We start from the raw sequence: 23,217 nt of genomic DNA, 5'->3' as shown, positions 1-23,217 counted from the left end.
TTGGCAAAGCTCTACAATCCTAAACATTGCCAATATAGCGAGGTACAAGACAGCATAACCAAAGAATGATTCATTCAAAGCAGTAATCTCCACCCACACCGACATCATCACAAGACTATTACATCCTTGTACAAATTAATTGAATCAATCATACACTTGTATATGACAAGTCAATATACTGTACATGTTGCAGGGCTATTATTATCCATTATTATTATTATTGCACCATTATGTCTTTAGTATATTATATGTCCACCATGCTTCTTTATCAAGTCTGTGTCAGAATCTGGGCGATTCCATGCCAAATCATGTCAGTTTACAATGATTTTTTCATGGCCTCGCTGAGCTTCTACTACATGGTACAGTCCTTTCCTTTCAACGTCTCCTTGATAATTGACCATAAACTCTCAATCGTATTCTTCCCCGTTGGATTGCAGCCTTGTTGTGGTCGGGGAGCTTGTGTGTCTCAGTGACTCCTAGAGCTATGCCAGCGGGAGATTCGTCCCCTGTTAGGGTCTCCTATGCTGGACAGGTCGAAGGGTAGAGGCGATCCACTGGTCCTCCAGGTTGCAGGTTGAGCGCAGGGCTAACAACCCTGTCTCGTAAAACAAATATGTTACGGAAACAGCAACTGAAGGAATCAACTCTACTGGGCGTGATGGACTTCCAGGGCTATCGACAGATGCTAGGATGAATGTCAGAGCACCAGACAGCATCCCAAGAATAGCCCTGCACTGGACACTGGAAGAGAAAAGGAAAAGAGGGAGACCCAAAACCACCTGGTGAAGAACTGTAGAGGAGGAAATGAAAACAATGGACCTGACCTGCGGCAGTGTCCAGAAGCTAGCCCACAACAGACAGGAGTGGAGGACCTTCGTTGCTGCCCTACATGCCAGGAGGCATAATAGGCAGAAAGTACGTAAGTCTCAATCAGATTCAGGTCAGGCGAGTTACCAGGCCCGTCCAAGACACGTATCCCCTTTTCCTGGAAAAATTGGGTCACCATCTTTGATGTGTGGCTCAGTAAAAGGTCTTGCAGGAGTGATCTAGATGCACCTGGAAAGGTCTTTGTTACCTCTGACCCCACTCTTTGCAATTCATCGATATATTGTGGTGATCTTATCATTCCGTCAACAGGGTGCAGCGGACTAACCACGTGATAGCTGAAATAACCCCAGAACATCGTCTTTTCAGGATGTACGACAAACTAGTCAATATGGCATTTTCTCACCAGCTCTCCAAACTGATCTCCTCACATGTTGGCTATGTTGGCCCTGAACCAGGAAGTAGCTTTTGTCACCGAATAACACTTTTCTCCAATCCTCACGTGTCAAATCTTTATATTTTAGGGCCCACTGATATCGTTTTTTTCCGTCTTCATAGAGGTTGTTTTTTCACAGGTCTTCGGGCTGTACGAGCAACTTCAATGAGGTGTCAGCGCACAGTACTCGAGTTTATTAAGACTCCCGCTATATCTTTCTTCAGAGCATTGCTCGACTTTCACGGATCCTTATTACTTTCCCGATTCAGCCGTTTCTCTTGGAGTCTCATCTCAAATCCAGCTTTGGACCCTTGCTTGACAATCCTAGATATAGAAGCATGGCTTACCCCGAACAACTTTGCTCTGACTTAGAGCAATGTTGATGCAAAGTTTTGATCTTTATTCAAAATGATATCTTGAAGTGATATCTATTTTGTAAATTGCTTGCTATCTACCATGTGGATTGTTTGACAAGTTCTTCTCAAATTATGATAAATCACTGAAAATAAATTTCTGGTTTCAGTGAATAAAAAATTACCAGGAGAACTTTTTCAGAGAGATTTATAGGATTTTGGAAAAATATAAGAACAAATGGTGGACATAGAAACTCTTCATACGAAAAACAAAAGCAAAATCAGACCATGATTCAATTAATTTACACAAGTATACAAGTTATGGAAGATTTTCCCAAAGATGCTGCTTAGTAAATGGTTTGTGGGGGGGGGGGGGGGGGATTTACCAGCTGCAGGAACTTAGTTTGTTGTTTTGCTCTATTTTATCATGAGCTCTAATGGAAAAGTTTCACGTATCTGCTCTCCCTGTACAGGAAACACAAGAACCTCGAATGAGAGACCAAACTTTTCTATAAAATGATAAAAAGCAACTCCTCGTCTAATGAGTTTTCCCATTATTATTTCTTGCAGCAACAATAGATTGAGTATTGTTATTTTCAAAAAGAGTTCATTCTTCCAAGATATGGGGAAAGTTTGTTGCTGATCGGAGACTAGTTCACATAGTGTAAATTTGTTAACGGAAATCTTAATGCCTGAAGAATAGCCATAGCCATACCTGGGCACTATGAGTAATATTATCCATTTCTTGTGAAGTCATCGAGATCAATACATCGGTTAAATCTTTTTCGCAAGGGTCATGCAATCCTGGACCACCTGGAGAGTAAATAAATTCACATTGCATGCAGTGGATTACTAAGAAAATAAATTCACTAGCAATTTACTCTATTTAGTAAATATGATTAAAGAAAAACATTCAGCTAGTCCAACATAAAGTAGAAATTATTTGTAACTTTTTTTTCCAAAGAGTTATATTTCATGCATCTCACCTGGCTTTTGATTAAATTCCAAACTAATGTTTCACACAAAATATTAATTTCAAGATTACATTTAAAAACAAAAAAATGTACCTTCACAAATTTACAGTGCCCTACATAATGTTTGGGACAAAGACTCATAATTTATTTATTTGCCTCTGTACTCCACAATTTGAGATTTGTAATAAAAAAAATCACATGTGGTTAAAGTGCACATTGTCAGATTTTAATAAAGGCCATTTTTATACAATTTTGGTTTCACCATGTAGAAAATACAGCATTGTTTATACATTCCCCCAATTTCAGGGCACCATAATGTTTGGGACACAGCAATATCATGTAAATGAAAGTAGTCATGTTTAGTATTTTGTTGCATATCCTTTGATGCATGCAATGTCTGCTTGAAGTCTGCGATTCATGGACATCATCAGTTGCTGGGTGTCTTCTCTGGTGATGCTCTTCCAGGCCTGTATTGCAGCCATCTTTAGTTTATGCCTGCTTTGGGGGCTAGTCCCCTTCAGTTTTCCTTTCAGCATATAAAAGGCATGCTCAATTGGGTTCAGATCGGGTGATTGACTTGGCCACTTAAGAATTGACCATTTTTTAGCATTGAAAAAATCCTTTGCTGCTTTAGCAGTGCGTTGAGATCATTGTCTTGCTGCGAGAATGAACTGTCGGCCAATGAGTTTTGAGGCATTTGTTTGAACTTGAGCAGATAAGATGTGTCTATACACTTCAGAATTAATTATGCTATTACCATCAGCAGTTGTATCATCAATGAAGATAAGTAGGCCAGTACCTTCAGCAGCCAAACATGCCCAGGCCTTAACACCCCCACCACCGTGTTTCACAGATGAGGTGGTATGCTTTGGATCTTGGGCAGTTCCTTCTCTCCTCCATACTATGCTCTTGCCATCACTCTGATATGTTAATCTTCATCTCATCTGTCCACAAGACCTTTTTCCAGAACTGCGGTTGCTCTTTTAAGTACTTCTTGGCAAACTGTAACCTGGCCATCCAATTTTTGCGGCTAACCTGTGGTCTGCATCTTGCAGTGTAGCCTCTGTATTTCTGTTCATGAAGTCTTCTGCGGACAGTGGTTATTGATAAATCCACACCTGACTTCTGCAGAGAATTCTTCTGTCATCAGCTGTGGAGGTCTTCCTTGGCCTGCCAGTCCCTTTGCGATTAGTAAGCTCACCAGTGCTCTCTTTCTTCTTAATGATGTTCCAAAAAGTTGAGTTTGGTTAGCCTAAGGTTTGGCTGATGTCACTAACAGTTTTATTCTTGTTTCTCAGTCTCATAATGGCTTATTTGACTTTCATTGGCACAATTTTGGTCCTCACTGATAAACAGCAATAAAAGTTACCAAAGGTGATGGAAAGACTCAAGAAAAAACTAGGTGCTGATAGCTCTCTTAAACCTGCATTAAGGAGGCAATTAAACACACCTGAGCAATTACAAATGCCTGTGAAGCCATGTGTCCCAAACATTATGGTGCCCTAAAATGGGGGGGGGGCTATGTATAAACGCAGCTGTAATTTCAACAAGGTGAAACCAAATGTATAAATATACCCTTTAATAAAATCTGACAATGTGCACTTTAACCACATGTGATATTTTTATATTACAAATCTCAAATTGTGGTGTACAGAGACAAATAAATAAATGATGGGTCTTTGTCCCAAACATTATGGAGGGCACTGTACTATTTAAAATAATCTTGAGGTTTGAACATAGGAAAGCCATTGTTAATTTATTAAATACTAAATTAGTAAACTATTTATTTGCTATTTGTTAATTGAGACTCTTACCAGGTAGAAGAATCCCCGAAGCCAAGCACTCCATTACACGTCTCAACGCTTCACCAGCCCCTAATGGTCTATTACTAGTACCTATGGCTTTTTCACAAATAAGTTCTAGAGGCTAAATGTAACAGGAACAATAGATCAGTAATATCCAAAGGAACAGGTGAAGGTTATTTTTTTCATGTTGTTCAAAGTTAGTTTAAACTAAATGTCCTCTCAATTTTTCTTCACATCAATTTAGTTCATATTGACATTGTTAGCGCTAGCAGATAAACATCCATGGAAAAAACAAGCTTTATTTAGCCTAGATGTAAAATGCCTAGATTTCAAATAGTGACGAGATACCATTGTTTCCATTTTTCAGAAATTCAAAATCTTACATTCACTTGTATTTTTCAACTAGTCTTTATTTGGGTTTCAAGAGACATGACACATTTAACAACGTAATAGTTTGTATGTACCTGAATCGTTTGATTTGACAAGATAACAGTCAGTATTTAAACTTACCCATCCTTTCAATGGTCCCCATGTGGGTACTCTGTTGCATAAATCACGCAGAATACGAATCACAATTACACATGACTTTAATCCATTTGCCCTTGCCTAAAACATACAGAATTGTTGTGATGTGTCATCTGCGTAGCACAGCTACAAGTTACATAACACCTTGGCATTTCTCAGTAACTTAAATTAAAATATCATGCAAACAAAAATGTACATTTACCGAGAACAAATCCTCTAGAAGAGCAGATTTCAAGTACATGCAAGAAGCATAAATGTTTAACAATTGCTTTTGTAGCCTCATGATAACGAGTAAAAGGAAACTATCTACCTATTATAGTATTACCGACTGAGTTTAAACTGCGCAAAGTACCAAAACTATGAGCAAATGAATAACATTAAATGGTTTAATATAACAAATAGTTTTAACATTAAAACCTCATAAGGCTACAATAACAATAAGGTAAGAACAAGTAGCCAACCTGAAACCATTTGGCATGTCGCAGAGACGCCAAGGCGTTTAGGCATTTCTGCCTGTCCAATAAGTCCGGTGGATCTTTCATCGCAAAATTTTCTACTGGTGAATGGAATAAGAAGACAGATACAGTTTGACCAAGGGGTTTCTGTCATTCAGTAGTAGGGAGTGGCAGCATCCTAGGCAAACAAGGCTCCCAGAAATTTTAATGGTTTAATAGTGCATTGTGGTTACTACAACAGCCATTTACGGTAACGTGAACATGTGAGACAGAAGCAAAAGGCATTCATTCGGGATACGAATCAATGGCATATCAACTGCAGAGTATATGATTCTGAGACTTATTTAAAATGCAGAACACAACAAATTATACCACACAGCAGATACTTTTGTTAACTGTTAGCCAAGCCTCTTTTATTTCTGGTTTTCTGGGTAATTTTGCAATTAAAATAGTAAAGTGCAATGGAAAGTAAACTGAGCCTACTTCCAAACATTTAAGTCTCATTTTGCTTTCCAGTTCTCACTGATTTCAGTTTTTGCAGACCAAAATATGCAGAGCTCATGTTATTAAATATAAAAGTTCCACTCCAATTGCCACAACATAGTTGATATTGAGGACCAAGGAAACCAGAAATTAACCACGTATGGCCCGGTTATTTTAATTCCTCGTGCAGGTGTCATTTATGCAATAACTTGTTTCCGGGAAACAAATATCCTGAAAACTTTTAACTGCTTATGATCATACAAATAAAGTTGGCACCTACAACAAAGGTATTAAAATGTAACAGAAATTTATTATGGCAGTTAACCCCAATTGAAATTTATATATGATAGTAGTTTAAGGAATTTTCAACAACTGGAGTTTCTGCCTTGTAAAGCGTCAAAAACATCTGCCATGAAGTACAATATTTCTTACACAAGGGATACAAAGATAAACTGCTGTAGATGGGTGGTTAATAGTCTAAAACATTGGATTAGACAGCATAAAGGATGACTGTCTGCAGGGACAAATTTTTATGTATATAATTCTGCCACAATAAACCTCGTTACAAAATCTCACCTCAACATCACCAAGATATTTATTCATTTTAAATGATTTTATTTCAAAACTATGAATATAGTTTTGTGCTACTCTGACGCTCATTGGGTGCTAACATGGTTTCTACTCAGTAATTTCAATTTGTTTGTTATTTGTTTGATTACATTTAAGGGCAACTCTGCAATAACATGCAACATTATTAATTTTTTTTGCAGTCAGTCATCTTTTACATGCAAGTTCTACAGAAACAAAGATAAGGATAGGGGATAAAGAGCAGGCAGTGAATGGGGTAGACTTGCACCAAAGTCCCTTTAAAAAACACTCATGTTTTCACTTCATGCCCTGTACAATTTTGAGTTTGAAATGAACGTAGGCATATAATGTAGAAATTGTATCAAATTTAAAGAAGGACATTGTTTCACAGCTTGTGGTGACAGCAATGGAACCAATCTTGATAAAGCAAAAGGCTGCTAGTCTCACTCTAGTAAGAAAAGGTGATGCATACAGCCACTACAAGGTTCATTGACACCAAATTCATTCTTCAAGCAGGGTGAATTCAATCTTCTTCTTGCGTACGGCGTGCACAGCCTAAAGTTGTAGGACAACTTGTTCTATTTGATCTTATTTGATTGGGTGAATTCAATCACCATCAATTAGAACTCAATATTGGAATATTAGAAATTATATAGTTTTTTTGGATTTCAAAGGACAAAAGAATAATATTAACATTTTGGTCAAGGAAGGAAAAAAATTGTAATGTAACTAAATGACAAAAGTTAACTGAAGTCAACCAGTTCTGCTTGTGGTCAATACATTTATTTCAAACCCTATCATTGTAAATCAAATGGTGGGTGTCAGGAACCTGCTCATCTCAAGTTTTCAAAATATGCATTAGCACAAGCAACATCAAGATGTATCACCAAACCACTGCAGCCCCACCCCCACCCATCTCCCCTCAACCAAACACGAGATTGTAGAGAGCAGGGCATGAATGCACATGAATCATTCAAGTAAGACAAAATGTACACAGCTGAGAAAGTCCCTTTCAGCTAACATTGCTTTGGGTGCTGATTAGTGACTATATAGCATACTGTGAGGCAGGAAATTTCAGATGGTATTAACTCCGGCAAACTGGAAATTGCCAATTAATAGATATTTAAATCAGCTGGTTGTTACTAATAGAGCTTGATTTCAAAATACTGTATGCAACCATACATCGTTTTATACCACAATTTCTTGCTGAACAGTATTGAATTACTGAAGGGACTTGTAGCAAGTCTAGAAATAGGGAGAACAGCAACAGGGAGTCCCCTCCTGCCCAGGTGGGCACAGCTGCCTCCATTCCCATGACAGAGAGCGGCCAGTTGGTCAAAGGTCTGACATTGTCCAGTAAGGCTCAACAAACTATCATTGACACGCTTTGCAGACTAAACCAAAAGAAAGCCTATAAGTAAACAATAAAAACCAATTAACACTATTTTATTCTCACCAGCTATTGTTCTTTCCCAATCTCAGTGCTATTAGCAGATTTGGTTAATTTTAAATCAATGCACTCCAAGCACATCAGGATGAATTTATTTAGAATACTGTTGCACATTGAAAACCCTGTATGGCCTAAATCTTTGTTTTGCACGTCATGCTTACTCACAAGGACGGCGTAATTTGCAATTTCTTATATATTTAAAATGCAGAATGAGGCCATTTGACTCAATAGGTACATTCCCATTCAGTCCATGTCATTGCCATCAGTCCAATTCCTAATGATAATTTATTTTTCAATTGGTAAAAAGATGTTGATGCCGTTTAAACGTTTGAGTGTTTTTGCATCATAATGAGTCATTTTTATCTTCTGGTATTTTGCAAAATTTTACTTTAGGACAAAAACAACTGCAATGGGGTGTGATGCTCAAACCACTAAACACTTTTCATGTTCTGCCAGTAGAATTAGTTAAAAATTGCTGCTTTCTCTGAAATGCAAATAAAGATTTAACAGCTATAAGCTTGGCTGCTACATTCTGAATATGATCATAATTTGAAATGTCGTTGGACCTTAATGTATTGTTCAAATATTATTTTTGTAGCACTGAGATGGGGCGTTAATCACATCATATACATTTATTATGAATGCAATAAGTCATATGACATTTATGTGATCTGAACGTGGTCTGTGAGTATGCAGTAGTCAGATAATTAACTATAAAACTGTAAATTCCCAAATGTTTGGATGATCAAAAGACTCATAATTTAAGTAAAATTATGAGTCTTTTCATCATCCAAACATTTGGGAATTTACAGTTTTATTTTAGACCCTCTGAATTTCATTATAGACAATAGACAATAGGTGCATGAGTAGACCATTCGGCCCTTCGAGCCAGCACCGCCATTCACTGTAATCATGGCTGATCATCCATAATCAGTACTCCGCTCTGCCTTCTCCCCATATCCCTTGACTCTACTATCTTTAAGAGCTCTATCTAACTCTCTCTTGAAAGCATCCAGAGAATTGGCCTCCGCTGCCTTCCAAGGCAGAGAATTCCACAGATTCACAACTCTCTGGGTGAAAAAGCTTTTCCTCTTCTCCGTTCTAAATGGCCTAACCTTTATTCTTAAACTGTGACCCCTGGTTCTGGACTCCCCCAACATCGGGAACATGTTTCCTGCCTCTGGCATGTCCAATCCCTATATGTTTCAATAAGATTCCCTCTTATCCCCTCTGGTCCAATCTTATGTGTTTCAATAAGATGCCCTCTCATCCTTCTAAATTCCAGTGTATACAAGCCCATTCTTTCAACATATGACAGTCCCGCCATCCCTGGAATTAACCTCGTGAACCTACACTGCACTCTCTCAATAGCAAGAATGTCCTTCCTCAAATTTGGAGACCAAAACGGCACAAAATACAGGTACAGTTTCACTAGGGCCCTAGAATTATCATCTATTCAGCTTCAACTTTGATTTGAAATTACCTTTCAAACTCTGGGTAAAGAACCTTCTGTTTTTCATTTTTACAAAGCAAAAGATTCAAAGCTTTTCTCCAGCTAACCCTGAAACTGCAAACATTATTTTCAATTTCTGTTCACACCTGCTCTGCAAGACCACAGATGCCTTACAGCAAGCAATGTATAAAATAGTAACACATGAAAATGACGATCAATATACCTCCATCTTGTTTCTTTTCCATTTCATCTCTGACTACTGGTGAACTGAGAATGATTTTCAGCGTCAACTTGGGTTCTTTTGTGTTTTGGACAATGATGGCCGCCTCTTCCGTGCATTTGTCAACTTCATATTTTTCCTCTGAAAGTTTCTAAATATATCAAAAATACAAAATAGTCTAACATTTAAAGAAAAGGATGTCTCCCTCACATCTCCATATTTTAAAATAGACCCCTCATTTCGACTGGAAACGTCACCCATTTCTTCTCTCCAGTGATGCTGCCAGTTCTGCTGAGTTGCTCCAGCTTTTTGTGCATATCCCCTCATTAATCAGACATGGTAAATGTTTGCTTATATAATACCTATATACTGCAGAGGTAAAGTCCTCTCCACCTGCTAATGAAATAATTGCACTTTAAAACTGCAAGTCTTCAGCTGCAGAAAAATACTTTGAAAATCTGTGATCAGCCAGCTACCATTCACCCAACGTAAAACAAATTTCACACCATAAAAATGTGAACTCATCTTCCTGGAGAAGTTTGCATGGATTTTTTATCATTATTATTCCTATAATTGCATGTCCAAATATTACATGCAATGGAATTTTTTTCCCCAAATGTAATTTAAACACTGATTATCCTTCTGTTTAATGCGTCCCTTGAGACTGAGGATGGCATGCTTCCACTAGTTTTATTTTGGTTCTGCGATAGCTAATAAGGTTAATATGTGACTGCAGGCTCTTCCATAGATGGAGCAAGAAGTGTCTGATGGGACAGGCAAGTGGATACGCTTGTGAAATTATGCATTGTTTCCATCAATTATGTGTGCGGCCTTGAGGTTCTCAATACCAATCTCTGTTTAACAGTCCTTCTCCTGAGAATGGCACAGCAGTTGAGATGCTGCCTTACACAATCCAGTCTATGGGTGCTGTCTATACGGAGTTTGTACTTTCTCCTTGTGACCACGTGGGTTTTCTCCAGGTGCTCCATGCAGTTTCCTCCCACATTCCAAAAACACGCAGGTTTGTAGATTAATTGGCATCTGTAAATTATCCGTAGTTTGTAGAATGGAATTAGTGCGCAATGATTGTTGGTCGGCGCAGATTAGGTGGGCTGAAGGACCCGCTTTCACGCTGTATCTCTAAACTAAACCGAGTGATCCTGTGCTAGAGGCTCCCCATAGTCAATGGCATTGTTGCATTTCTTTAAAGAAGCTTGAGCACCTACTTTAATCTTTTTCCACTTGGCAATCTTCTCCCATGAGTAACATTGCAAATAAAGTATATTTTAGAGTCTGGTGTTGGGATTATGAACAATGTTTCCAATATAGCTAATGAGAATAACTAGGTACCCAATGCTGGGGATGTTGGCCTGAGAGAGAATACTCTCTTTGGATTGCTTAACCGCCAATGGATTTGGAGGATTTGGTGGTAGTTTCTGGTCTCTTGAGATGCTTACTGTAAATAGGTTCACGTCTTATAGGAAAGACAGATCAGTAGACTATGAATTTTGATCTTGAAGTTTGAATCTTGCTCTTTAAAAACAAAATTCCTCAATCAACCAGAAATGGAGCTGGTGCAATGAAACCAATGGTAAAATTCACCAATGATGCCTGCCATCGCTGAGAACTAGTTCCCAAGATATTGGAAGTAGTTATGTTTTCCAAGGTCATGCTATGAACCAGTATTGTTAAAGGATCTTGAGATGCATTAGGATAAGGTGGGTGGATGACCTTGTAGTTGCAGTCATTGAATGTGCGTGTGCTTCTGTGAACAAGTTGGAGATATTTTAGTTTTGCCCCCAACCATGCACATTGTCTATGTACTACAGCTGGACAACTAAGGTTCAGGTGACCTTGATTGTGGAGTGCAGTTGCCAAACAGTTTCCCATTAGTTTTGAAGATTAGCTCTACTCCCTTGGAAATGTTATTTAAAGTAAGGTGCAATACTGTTAAATGATTGATAATAGCATTAGGGCCATGACACAGCTTCATTTGAAACTGTTTTTCACTGAGAGGGTATTATTGTAGGCATGTTGGTTAGTGAGATGACTTGCATGTCATTATGGATAGAGATGAGTTTCTATGGGCAGCTAATTTTGAGGAGGGTGTTCCACGGTCCCTTCTGATTGATGGAAATACTTTTTCACCCAGAGAGTTGTGAATCTGTGGAATTCTCTGCCTCAGTAGGCAGTGGAGGCCAATTCTCTGGATGCTTTCAAGAGAGTTATATAGAGCTCTTAAAGATAGCGGAGTCAAGGGATATGGGGAGAAGGCAGGAACGGGGTACTGATTGTGGATGATCAGCCATGTTCACAGTGCGTAGAGGAGCTGGCTCGAGGGGCTGAATGGCTTACTCCTGCACCTATTGTCTATTGTCTAAGATCATGCCCATTTTGCCTTGAGATAAACAGAATCCACACTCTGATTCCAGGAGCAGTTCTTCATCCACAAGGAGGAGGTGATTGCGGAGGACACTGGAGAAGATTTTCCTTATACCAGATCCCTCTGTAACTACAACAGTCAAGACTTGTCTCCTTTCTTGAAGAGGATTATAATCAAGGTATTACTGAGAGTTCCCGGTAACTCTACTTCTTACCAGATATGGACAGTGCAATTGTAGTTTTGTCACTGTGTTTTAAGATTTCATAGGGGATACTGTCTGCTCCTGAGGCTTCTTTATTTTTGAGTAGGGAGATGATCTTCAAGAGTGGCAGCAATTTTGGCCGGAATAGGTTACTGTGGTTCGGAGCCAACAATAGTGACGCTTGAAAAGGTCTTTCGGCTATTTCTTCCATCAGGCTTCTGTGTTCCTCAAAAGTTCACCTAACCTCCTGTGTAATTGGTTCTCAATGGGGTAGGGACGTGTGGTTTACACTGTCATTGACTTTTAGAACATTTAAGATTCCAACTCCTCCTCCACCTTCTTGTCATTCTTATCAAACCAGTTCTGTTTTCTCTTGATAGGGAAGCCAAGAGTCTCTTACGTGTTAATTATGCGGGGCTTCAGGACAGCCCATCAGCTGTGAAAAGACAGGTTGTCCATAAGGCATCGTTGGGAAGAGCTGCCTTTGTGGAGTCCTCACTGATGTTTTAGGGTCAGGTTGATGAAGGTTGCTGTCATGGCATGCATAATGTGATGCATCTTAGCAATTAATGTACATTTATTTCATTAGAAATCTGTATCCTGCCGACAGAATTGCTATAGCCCTGATAATAATAGATGATGTCTAACTGGCTATTTACATAATTCTCCCCCCTAAATAAAATTCACAACAAAGCAATGGGATTCATTTCTAGAGGAAAGTGATTTTTTAATTCTCAGAGGCTAACAAAACCTAGTTAGACAATGTTTGTTTAGTTTTGATTTCTATATTGTATAAAGGAAACAGCAGCATTGGGGAAAAGTTCAACAGATTGAAATGGATGAAACCAAATGGCGAGGTTACAATTTATAGGAAAGAGAACAGATTGGAGTTCTTTCTCTGACAGGTAATCCAATAGAGGAACATTTTGAAGCAGTCTCATAGAAAGAAGACGTTTCAAATTATGAGATTTTAGCTCGTTCAAAAGAAATTAAAGCAATAAATCTTTATCCAAAAAGGCATTATATGTACAGTATAACTTGCATTCAATGAAACTGCTGAATTTTACCTAAACCTTCCAGCTAATATGAAGCCACTGGTGCCAGTCTCTAAATCAGCACCTCACTTGGTAATTGAGGTAAAATGCATTGAGACAAATTGGAGAAAAACAAATTGTAGTATCTGTTGAATCGATTAAAGAAGGCACAAGTGGAAAACCATACTGACATTGAAGAGGGCTAATAGGCCCATTTATGTGATGAAAGTTCTGTATGATGAAATACTTATGGAAATATGGGCAGCACGGTGGTAGAGCTGCTGCCTCACAACGCCAGACCCGAGTTCGATCCTGACCTCGGGTACTATGTGTTTCCATGTTCGCCCTGTGACAGCATGGGTTTTCTCTGGGTGCAGGTTTGTAGGTTTATTGCCTTCTGTAAATTGTCCCAAGTGTGTAGGATAAAACAAGTGTACGGGTGATTGTTGGTCGGCATGGACTTGGTAGGCGAAAGGGCCTGTTTCCACATTGTATCTCTAAACTAAACTAAAAAAATGTTGTAGTAATTATAGTTTGTGCAGAGCCACAGACTACTATTGTAAACATGAGTGGCTAGTTAATCTATTTTTATAGGGTTGGCCTGGACTCAAGAATTGGTGTAAGTAAACCAAACAATTTGGGTGACTAATTGGGCGACTTAATTCAGTCTGCAAAGGTGAGCTTACTAGCAACCAACATATTAATTCTCCATCCTCTACCCATATGTCACATTCTACCACTTCATGTAACTCACTTTCTAATTGTATCAGATATAGGTAATCAGGTTCATCTCAGTGTAACATTCAGTGCTTCTCTCCATAACACAGTTTGACATGCTGGGTATTTTCATCGGCTCACCATTTTGCAGCTTCCTTTGTTTGTGTTATCTCTCCCCCTCACTCTCTCGGTTCTTTTGTTGCTGTGCTTCTTCTCACTTACTGCCCTGATTAACCTTTTAAAAAGGATTTGAGATAGGAGCGGGACTACTGCACATCAGACAGAGTATTGGCCCAAATCTGAAAGGCAACCTTGGTGCTTCGCCTACCTGGATAAACATTAGACTTGGTTTATACCTCTAGAATCTGTTCCACCCAGGCTATCAGGAAGATTTCTCTAAAGTCCAGGACAAGGGGGTCACTTTAAGGGCAACCTAAAACTGACTTGTTTCCTCTCTTTCTCTGTTCTGACGAGGGGGTCTTCAACCTGACACATTAACTCTTTTTCTCTTGGCATCAATGCTGCCAGACCTGCTGAGTGTTAATAATTCTCTGCAGCCCAAGACTACTGTCCTGACTAGCAAGAACTCTGTCAATCTGTGTGTCATATGTAAAGTTACTGATCTTGCCTCCACATCCAAGTCATTCATGCACATTCCAGGGACTGATTTTGTGGAACAATGCTTGTTGCGGGCATTCAATCACAAAAACAACATTCTACTATCACTTTCTGTCTCCTGTTGTCAAGCCAATTTTGGATCCAGTTTGCTCACTAATCTTGGATCCCCTAGCCCTAACCTTTTGAACCAGGCTCCAATGATTACTATTAAAAAGAGGAGTCAATTCAGGGATATTCTCAAAGCTTCCTTGAAAAATCAACCCATGGAAATTCACATCTCAAAATGGCGAGCATATACGACAATATTTCCGAATTTGACACATCATACAATTTAACAATATTAAAGGTTTGCATGATTTCAAAATCATGATCAAGCTACTGTTACTCATCCTGTCCTGTTACCCTGTTTCACCTCAGCACTACAATTGCTTTCCTTTTTTTTCTCAACTCCACAACAGTTCTATTAGCACTCAATGTTTAAATCAGAAGACTGCATTTTCAAATCCCACTCTAGAGAATTGAGTCAGAACTGTATTGGCATGTCTTTCATGACACGACAAAGCTCAGCTCCAAATGCAATCTTGGCTGGAAGTAGCAGATCCCATGGCACTATTTGGAAGAATGTAAGGAGGATCTCCCTGATGCCCTAGTCGTTATCAATTTGCTACGATGTGGATGATTCTGGAGTACAAATTGTCTACGCATTTCCTACATTATTACAGTGCCTGCTCTACAAATCTACATAATTGCCTCTGAAGCACTTTACAACATTCTGAGTTGTTAAAATTAGTAAGTAAATAAGCCCACTTTTTATTTCCGATATCACAGGAAATAAATTGGCATTCCAAAAAGCCACAAGTAGTTAACAGGTATCCTCAGCTGCACCCTCCGATCTGCACCCAGTTATACAATTCTATCCTTCCATCTATGCTTTTGCTTATTATTCTGAGAGAAGGCAAGGTGGTACTTGCATCAGACATTAAAGATGCTGCAGAGCCGATACTTAATAATTGCTTTATACATGGTTGTAGGTTTGGATATAATGAAATAAATAATATACCCTCATCTAATGTCAGAAAAAAAAATCTGATGCGCTTTACGTGTACACATTCACCATTTCATTGCTGTGTAGTTGCACATTACTGTTGTATTTTTTTTTCTTACCAAGCGCAACAGATTCCTCTGAACTCACCTGAATTTGTACTGGCAGATTGTCACAGACTATACTTAATAACTTCTCAGTTGGTTTTTCTTTACACATCAACACCAACTCCAAATCCAAGTCTCCTTTTATCAGCAAACCCTTTGCAACCAATCCAATTCGCATCACTCCACACAAGACACGGCCACTCTGTTCACTGTTAAAAAATGATGCATTGTGTGATTCTTATGTTTTTAAAGAAGGAAATGTACAATTGCAATACTTCTACAAACATTTATTCTGTTTGCGTAAAAAATCTTTTTGAAGTTTTCAAATATCCAGGCGTGTAATCTTCCAGTCTTCCAAATGTTTACTTTTCAATTGTCCATTGATTATATTTCCACCACACTTTCATGTGATGTTTTTCCAGTAATAAAAACAAAATCTCTATTCTCTCACTTTACCAATTATCCTAAATCTGTGTTCGCTACAAAAATACTGTTAATGCCAATTTATTCAGCAGAATTTTTATGACATTCTCTATTTCGAGATGCATCACAGCTCCCAGCATGCCATGGCTGCAAAGAGAGAGCCGCCAAGCCGTCCACCGTTCTGAGGAACAGGTTGACCACGGCCTGCAGGGAGAGAGATGCCGAGCCTGCCACTCAGAGAATCCAGCGGACAGCGGCCTGCAGGGAGAGAGCCGCCAAGCCGGCCACTGTTCTGTGAACCAGTAAACCGCGGCCTGCAGGGAGTGAGCCGCAAGACTGGCCACCAGTCAGAGGACCCGCGGACTGCATTCTGCAGAGAGAGCCACTGAGCCGACTACCGTTTGGAGGACCCAGCAGACTGCGGCCTACAGGGAGAGAGCCGCCAAACTGGTCCTGTGGGAGGCGGCCGCAACACCCTGGGACTTGCTTGGATAGGACTTATAAGAATGAAAGCATGGACTGGACTTTGAAAATGTTGCCAAAACATGGCGTCTCTTGCATGTGGGCTCAGTAGACTATGTCTGTATACTTCGCTAGTTGAGGATGTGCCTAGGTATGGCAATACTGTAAGAAAATAATTTCACTGTGCATTTGCACATGTGACAATAAAATAAACTTTGAACCATTAAAAGTTTCCCTTAACCTTCTCAAGTTTAGTTGACATTAGAGATGAAACATGGAAACAGACGTTTCCACGCCGACCATCAATCTAGTTCTATGTAATCACACCTTCTTTTCCACTCCCTACACTTTAGGGGCAATTTACAGAGGCCAATTAACCTACCGATCCACACATATATAGGATGTGGGAGGAAAGTGGAGCACCCGGAGGAAACCCATGCGGTCACATGGAGAACATGCAAACTCCCCACAGGCAGCACTGAAGGTCAGGATTGAACCTGGGTGTCCGCCACTGTGAGGCAGCAGCTCGACCATCTGCGCCACTGAATCGTGCTTCCCCCCCAACACCCCCCCATCTCTTATGGGAAACTCTTCATACCTACTAACTTTGCAGTAAATAGCTTCTGCATCTTTTCTAAAACACAGCCATTCTAAATGATGGTTTCCAGAGATGGACAAAATAAAGCCTAACAATTTTTTTATTACACTTTATTCTGGCTTCATTGTTTTTATTGTCAACCTCTCTTATGTCCAGAGCCCAGGATTTGCACTTCTATTTAGTAACAATCTTAAACACTGGTTTTATGTCATCTTCAATGATTTGGCTATACAAACTAATTCCAATACCCACCAGTAATGTTGCTCTTTGCCCATTTTGAAAGAATACATCACAACTTTGGTGTCACATCTGACCCGAAATGAGCATCAGGCCACATAAGTATGACATCAACTGGACTGTTCTGTCACAAATCCTCTCCTGCTTCACGTACAGCTTCAAACTGCCAGGTTTGCCTATTCCAATGTATTAATGAGTTGCCCTTTTATCCTCCATTTCAAACGGGATCAGCCAAAAGCTGCGCTCCATCTCACGCTGTCGTGTTCTTCCAAAACACTACTGTTGTTTATACCCAGACTCTCAATTAACCAATGCCTTTACTTTTAAATGATACTATTTTTAAATCCCTCTTTGACCTTGCTTTGTAACCTACTGTAGTCCTAAGCCTCTTATATTTGTTTTCACAGCCTCTCAAACATTCCTATGTTTAACTATTCCATACCTGGCAGTTTTCCTCTTAATACCAAAGCCTGTAATCTTTCCCCAAACATCGCCATCATGACATTTCTTCAGGTCTACCTCTTTGACCAAGCTCATTACATAATTTAGCAGCAAAAGATGTTTGCTATGAAAATTGTTTTACTATCTCAAAGACAATACAAACAAAACACTGTTCTGCCTTCTAAACATACTCAATCGTCCCCATTTCTCAAGGCCAGATCTGGGATACATTTCCAAGCAGTTGTTTTAGCAGATATATCTGGAAAATATGATCTAGGAAAAGTCTTCTAATTTGAAGGATGCAATGGAAAATCTACCATAATACAATGATGCTAGAATTAAGAGATTTCATTAACTTTGTGCCATGAAAACATATTTTAACCAAACATTTAGCACAGTTTGTAAATAGAAATTATAATTTCCCACAAATAATTCATGTGGATGAAAAACCAATATATTAGCAGAACATTTGTATCTATGACATCTGTGTAAAAGGAAACCTAATAACTGTACTGAAAAGACTGGATCTTTAATAAATACAAAGCAACTTGCCTTGAGTTGCTCTCTGACGTGTCACTTTTTTTGCTGTCTCCAGCTCCATCTTCATCCGTGTCCACATTAACTGACTGCAAATTAGTTTCATCCAAATAATCAGATACGTGTTTTAGTGCACATTCCACCGTAGAAACCATATTCTGTACAGCTTCAAGCTCTTCTTGGGAAGGATACACTGTGGAATGTTTTGCCATGACATGACGATCGTCATTAGCAAATGTTCGGATTGGCCTCTTTGGAAAGAAAATAAAGATTGACATTAGATTGTTTTCCAAATGGCAAAGGAATAGAAATTCCAAAAAACTAAGCGCTAACTATGAAAATCAATCAAAAGCAGAGTCAAAATCCATGCATAATATAATGCTGATAGCCTGCTCCTCTGTTATTCCTGTTGCACCGCTGGAGTGAAGACAATAAAAATCCATTTTGTTTCAGGTTGTATTACAACTTTAGATTGATAGAAAAGATCTCATTTACAAAGGTTAGCAGCAGATTATTTGGAGACCATGGCTTTCACTTTAGGAGGCATGAAGCATACTGCTCTTTACATTCTCTCATGGTTTAATTGCTTCTTGTTAGGCAAGTTCCTTTTTTTTGCTGATGAGGCCAAAGAAGAACATGTGCAGAACAAGGCACAGTTATAACTAAAATATAACAATGCATATTTGTATCATGGTATGAAATGATCTTTATCTGCATGATTCACTTTATTGTTCAAATATTATTCAAGACCACTGGATGATGACAATAATCATTCTGAATGTTGTTCCATTCTGAAAGTTGCCTACATTGTCATGGTAAGGAAATACCCTTCCCTATATGTTTGTCTTTAGGCAGCCCAAAACAACAAATAATACTGTAAATCAACTTAGTCAACTACTCTTAGTTTTGCATAACATTTGAGAGATGTGACTGAGATCTGATTTTTGTATACAAATGGATTATCAAAGGCATGTAATCTTATGAGCCACTTAATAAGGATGTCTGTGAGAACACGGACATAAAATCAAACCTTCAATTTTGGGGGGAAATGCTAAAAGTGCCAATTTTGAATCATGAATCAGGTAACACAGGAGAGGATATGGCAAGAGCTTGGCATGCAGAGAATATAACTTGAAGAATGCTGAAGACCCTACCAAGGCAGGTAACGTTAGACAGCTTACCTTCTGTATGGTCTTCTTCATTCTTTCAATATACTTCATCCTCCAAATACAAATGATTAAGCCATCACCCAAACGGGGGAAAATTGCAGGACTCTGTCCATTTAAGACTTTTCATCCTTGCAGTAGCCATGCAAGCCACATGATCTCCCCCGCCTGTGCTGCATATAAGGTCTCATTCTGTACCTCAGTTCTTTCATGGAGGAGAAAACAGAAGAGATCAAATTGATACAGCGCAAAATACACAAAAGAAAGTGCGCCAAGTGAGAAAAAGAAAAAATGGTATGGTTTGAGCTACTATTTAAAAAAAATTCCTAATACTGTTTCCTCCTGATGTAAATAGAAGTTTCCTATGGCAAATTTACATTTGATATAATTTAAAACTTACCCATATGCATTTGGCATATTTATTGTTTCTGCACTGAGAATAGTTGAACTACCACAATAATCTCACCTACATGGCATTAACACAAAAGATTCTGCACTTACATGATATAAAGGATTTTTGAATAGGCAGGTGTTTTCTTTGTGAAGATCTTCGAAAAGTTTTAATTTCCTATGTTTTACTATCCAATAACACCAAAAATTACCTAAGTAATTTAATGCTGAAATCCACACAAATATTTCCCCCTCACCGATTCCTCCGACTATCGCCACCATAATGTGACCGCCAAACCTCGCCGCCCACTGGGACTGCCGAACCTTGCCACCGCACCAGGGCCTACTCCCCCCGCCGCCTCACTGGGCCCATCGAACATCGCTGCCGCACCAGGCCCATTGAACATCGCCACCTCACCCGGCCCACCGAACATGGCCGCGCACCAGGCCCGCCAAACTCACCGCCGCACAAGGGCCTACTCACCTCGCCGTCTCATCGGGCTCGCCGAACCTCGTCGCCCCACCGACCATCCGTACACCGGGACCTCCCACGCTTCGCCCGCTGACTCGGACTCCACGACCCGCAGACTTCCACCATTGATTCCACCGACCCTCGCCACTCCACTGCCCTCCAGCAGCCCGCAGCCGTTGTCTTCCCTGCAGCCTGGACTCAGTACCGGGCCTGAAGCTTCCACGCTGCAGACTCCAACTCCCCTGGGTTTGACTGCGCTGGGTCGTAGTGCCAATCCCCCTAACCCTGGTAACCTCAATGGTTGTTCCACTGGGTCTTCCCCATCCCTCTCTAACCATGTGACCCCAGCTTTTCCCCACCCATACTACAGTCCTCATGCCCCCCCCCCCCCCCCCCCCCCCCCACCCACCCCCCACCATCCCACCACACATCACCCTCGCCCTCAGTCCACTCACCTGCCTTCCTCCGGCTCCAACCCCCATCCCTGCCATGTGTTTACCATCCCCCCTGACCTCCTCCTTTCCGATACGGTCTGTCCTCAGCAGAGGCCTCACCTTCGTCCACCTCCGACCCCACCTCAATGAGTTCCGCGCCCACCACGATTTGGAGCTCTTCTACCGTCGCCTCCGCCTCACAGCGTTCTTCCATGGGAAGGAGTGTGGGGGGTATTGGTTACCACACTGTATTCTTTTTTATGCCCGGGCTTTCTTTCACACATAGGTAACCAGATGGCAGGATGGGAAATCAAATTGGGGTAAACATTTCCAACAATCGGAAATCATGAAAAGCTGAGTAACATTAATTTTAATAAATCACAGTAGAGAGCCCAACGTATCGCACTTTGGATGGAGCCCTTGTTGAATCTTTTTGATTGCACTCTGACTTTTATTTCTATGAATAAATCAAAAAGCCTCTGTTGTACCTTTGTCACTGTAGGTTTAAGTAATGGGAGATACAATCCAATGTCCTCCACAGTGTGTTATTCTAGACCCATCCCTAGCACAGTATAATTTAAACTAAATATGCATGCAAGGGATCCACTATTCCATCACATGGTTCAATTATGTTCACATCACTCTGGCTATACAAGAAAATACATATACTGCCATTATACTGCCATTTCAGAATTGAAATATAAAATCACAAATGCGTAAACCATGCGTAAACCTCTATTATTTCAATGTACTCCAAAATTAAGAACTGCGTTCTTAATTGTAGTTTAATTGTGGTTTTTTCTCATGGATAGCTCACATACTGTTAACAGTTAACAGTTCAAATGCATCTACATGTTCCTCCACGGTTAACTTGGCTCAATGATAGAAAAATCATCTTGAGGCGGAAGATTGTGTGTTCACGCCCTGGAGCAGCGTTTGCACAAAATGCAAATTGACATTACATTTACTGCAGTAACAAAGAAGATGTACGTTCCAAGGTCTCATCTTTTGGATTAGATGGTAAATGCATGTATGTTCGTTCAAGTGGATATGGAAGATCTCATTCTATTAGTTATATAAGAAGCAGAGAGATCCTTCTGTTATTATGCCCAATATTAATTAACCCAGCAAAGTAGATTAGCTTTGCATCTTATTGATTTTAAAAAATATGGTTATAAACAAATTCCTGGTATATTTATCTGCAAAAAGAAAGCGATTGGTTGCAAAGCGCTTTGTTTTACTATGAGAATATGATCACTGCTAAACAAATGGCAGTTCCTTTCCTATGTTTTGGAAAATGGTTAGATTTACAAAATGTATAATTTACCAGATGGGCAAGATTTCTCACTCCTTTATCCAGCTGAACTGCAGCTTATATTATTGGTTCCACGTTCTGGTCCTTACATCTGTTTTCTTCCTTTAATCAAATCATTGATTTTACTTTGTGCTTTGCCAATCTCTCTCTATTTGCTAAGGCTGTTTTTTATGTGCCCAATTTAAGAATTTCTAACTGTAAGACTTGTTTTATCAGTCTCATCCACAGCCATCTGTCTCCCAACTATGTGTTAGGAAGATTCTCATTCAACATGCACATTTTTCAGGGCGCTGGCACTAATTATTTGTTACCCTTTGTTTCTGCATATAAATTTAGTGTCTTTTTCTTCTTCCCCTGAGATGTATTTATCCTGTCAGGTGCTAAGATTTGAACTTGTCAACATTTCTTTCTTGGGAAAATAAACATTGCTCAATGTTAAATTGAAGACTGTAAGTTTTATTTCTGAGGTAATAGCCAGCGAATCAACTTATTTCCCTTTATAATCAAAGAGATATCTCTGCTTTGATTACCATAATTTATTACTATGTTATGACAATTTAAAAGAAGAAAGTGATCATATCAGCCTAAATTATGAATAGATTTATTCATCAATAGAATTCTCTGAGGTATGTCCAAAGTTTAGAGTCAGGAGACAAAACCTAAGAACTTAACCAAATTAATCCTTTGAGTTCTTATTGCCACAGGTGACATTCTCTTTTAAGGGAAAAAAATGTGTTTTTTCTCCAGAAAAGAATATAATTTTACAAGCACAGTTTACCAGTTAAGCAAACAAACAATACCGTAATATATTTGTAACCTTAACAGCAGAATTCCCTAACCACTGAGACTAGTTATGAACCACATTGGCCATTCTGAGCATGGTTTTCATAAAAGTATTGCGTTGAATTTCCAGTCCCTCTTCCCCACAAGGGAAGGATAATTATTGTACAAGATTTATTTAATTACACTGCACATTTTTCCTTACAGTATATATTGGTTACATTAAAAAGCACGGCTAAACATTCTGAATGATCAGTATCTGTAATCAGCATTTATTCATAGTTGTAATACT

General features: G+C 39.4%; 1 protein-coding gene across 5 annotated transcripts in view; it reads right to left on the bottom strand.

Annotated features, from left to right (window-relative positions):
- strbp (spermatid perinuclear RNA binding protein) overlaps positions 1–23,217 on the bottom strand; it is a 107,300-nt gene that overhangs the window by 37,530 nt on the left and 46,553 nt on the right. For 4 of the 5 annotated variants that reach the window (XM_055659870.1, XM_055659873.1, XM_055659872.1 and 1 more), the window contains exons 3-10: positions 19,550–19,739; positions 18,384–18,619; positions 15,714–15,879; positions 9,571–9,718; positions 5,380–5,474; positions 4,904–4,999; positions 4,403–4,514; positions 2,330–2,427 (exon numbers count right to left, since the gene is read on the bottom strand). In XM_055659870.1, coding sequence (XP_055515845.1) covers positions 2,330–2,427; positions 4,403–4,514; positions 4,904–4,999; positions 5,380–5,474; positions 9,571–9,718; positions 15,714–15,879; positions 18,384–18,619; positions 19,550–19,588 — 990 coding nt within the window. In that variant the 5' untranslated portion in view covers positions 19,589–19,739. The remainder of the gene's footprint in view (positions 1–2,329; positions 2,428–4,402; positions 4,515–4,903; positions 5,000–5,379; positions 5,475–9,570; positions 9,719–15,713; positions 15,880–18,383; positions 18,620–19,549; positions 19,740–23,217) is intronic. The other variant, XM_055659874.1, reaches the window with a different exon arrangement.

This window comes from Leucoraja erinacea, chromosome 31 (genome assembly GCF_028641065.1).
Source record: "Leucoraja erinacea ecotype New England chromosome 31, Leri_hhj_1, whole genome shotgun sequence".
Lineage (NCBI taxonomy): Eukaryota > Metazoa > Chordata > Chondrichthyes > Rajiformes > Rajidae > Leucoraja > Leucoraja erinaceus.
Note: the sequence above shows the minus strand (reverse complement) of the source record. Positions and strands in the feature narration are given on the sequence as shown.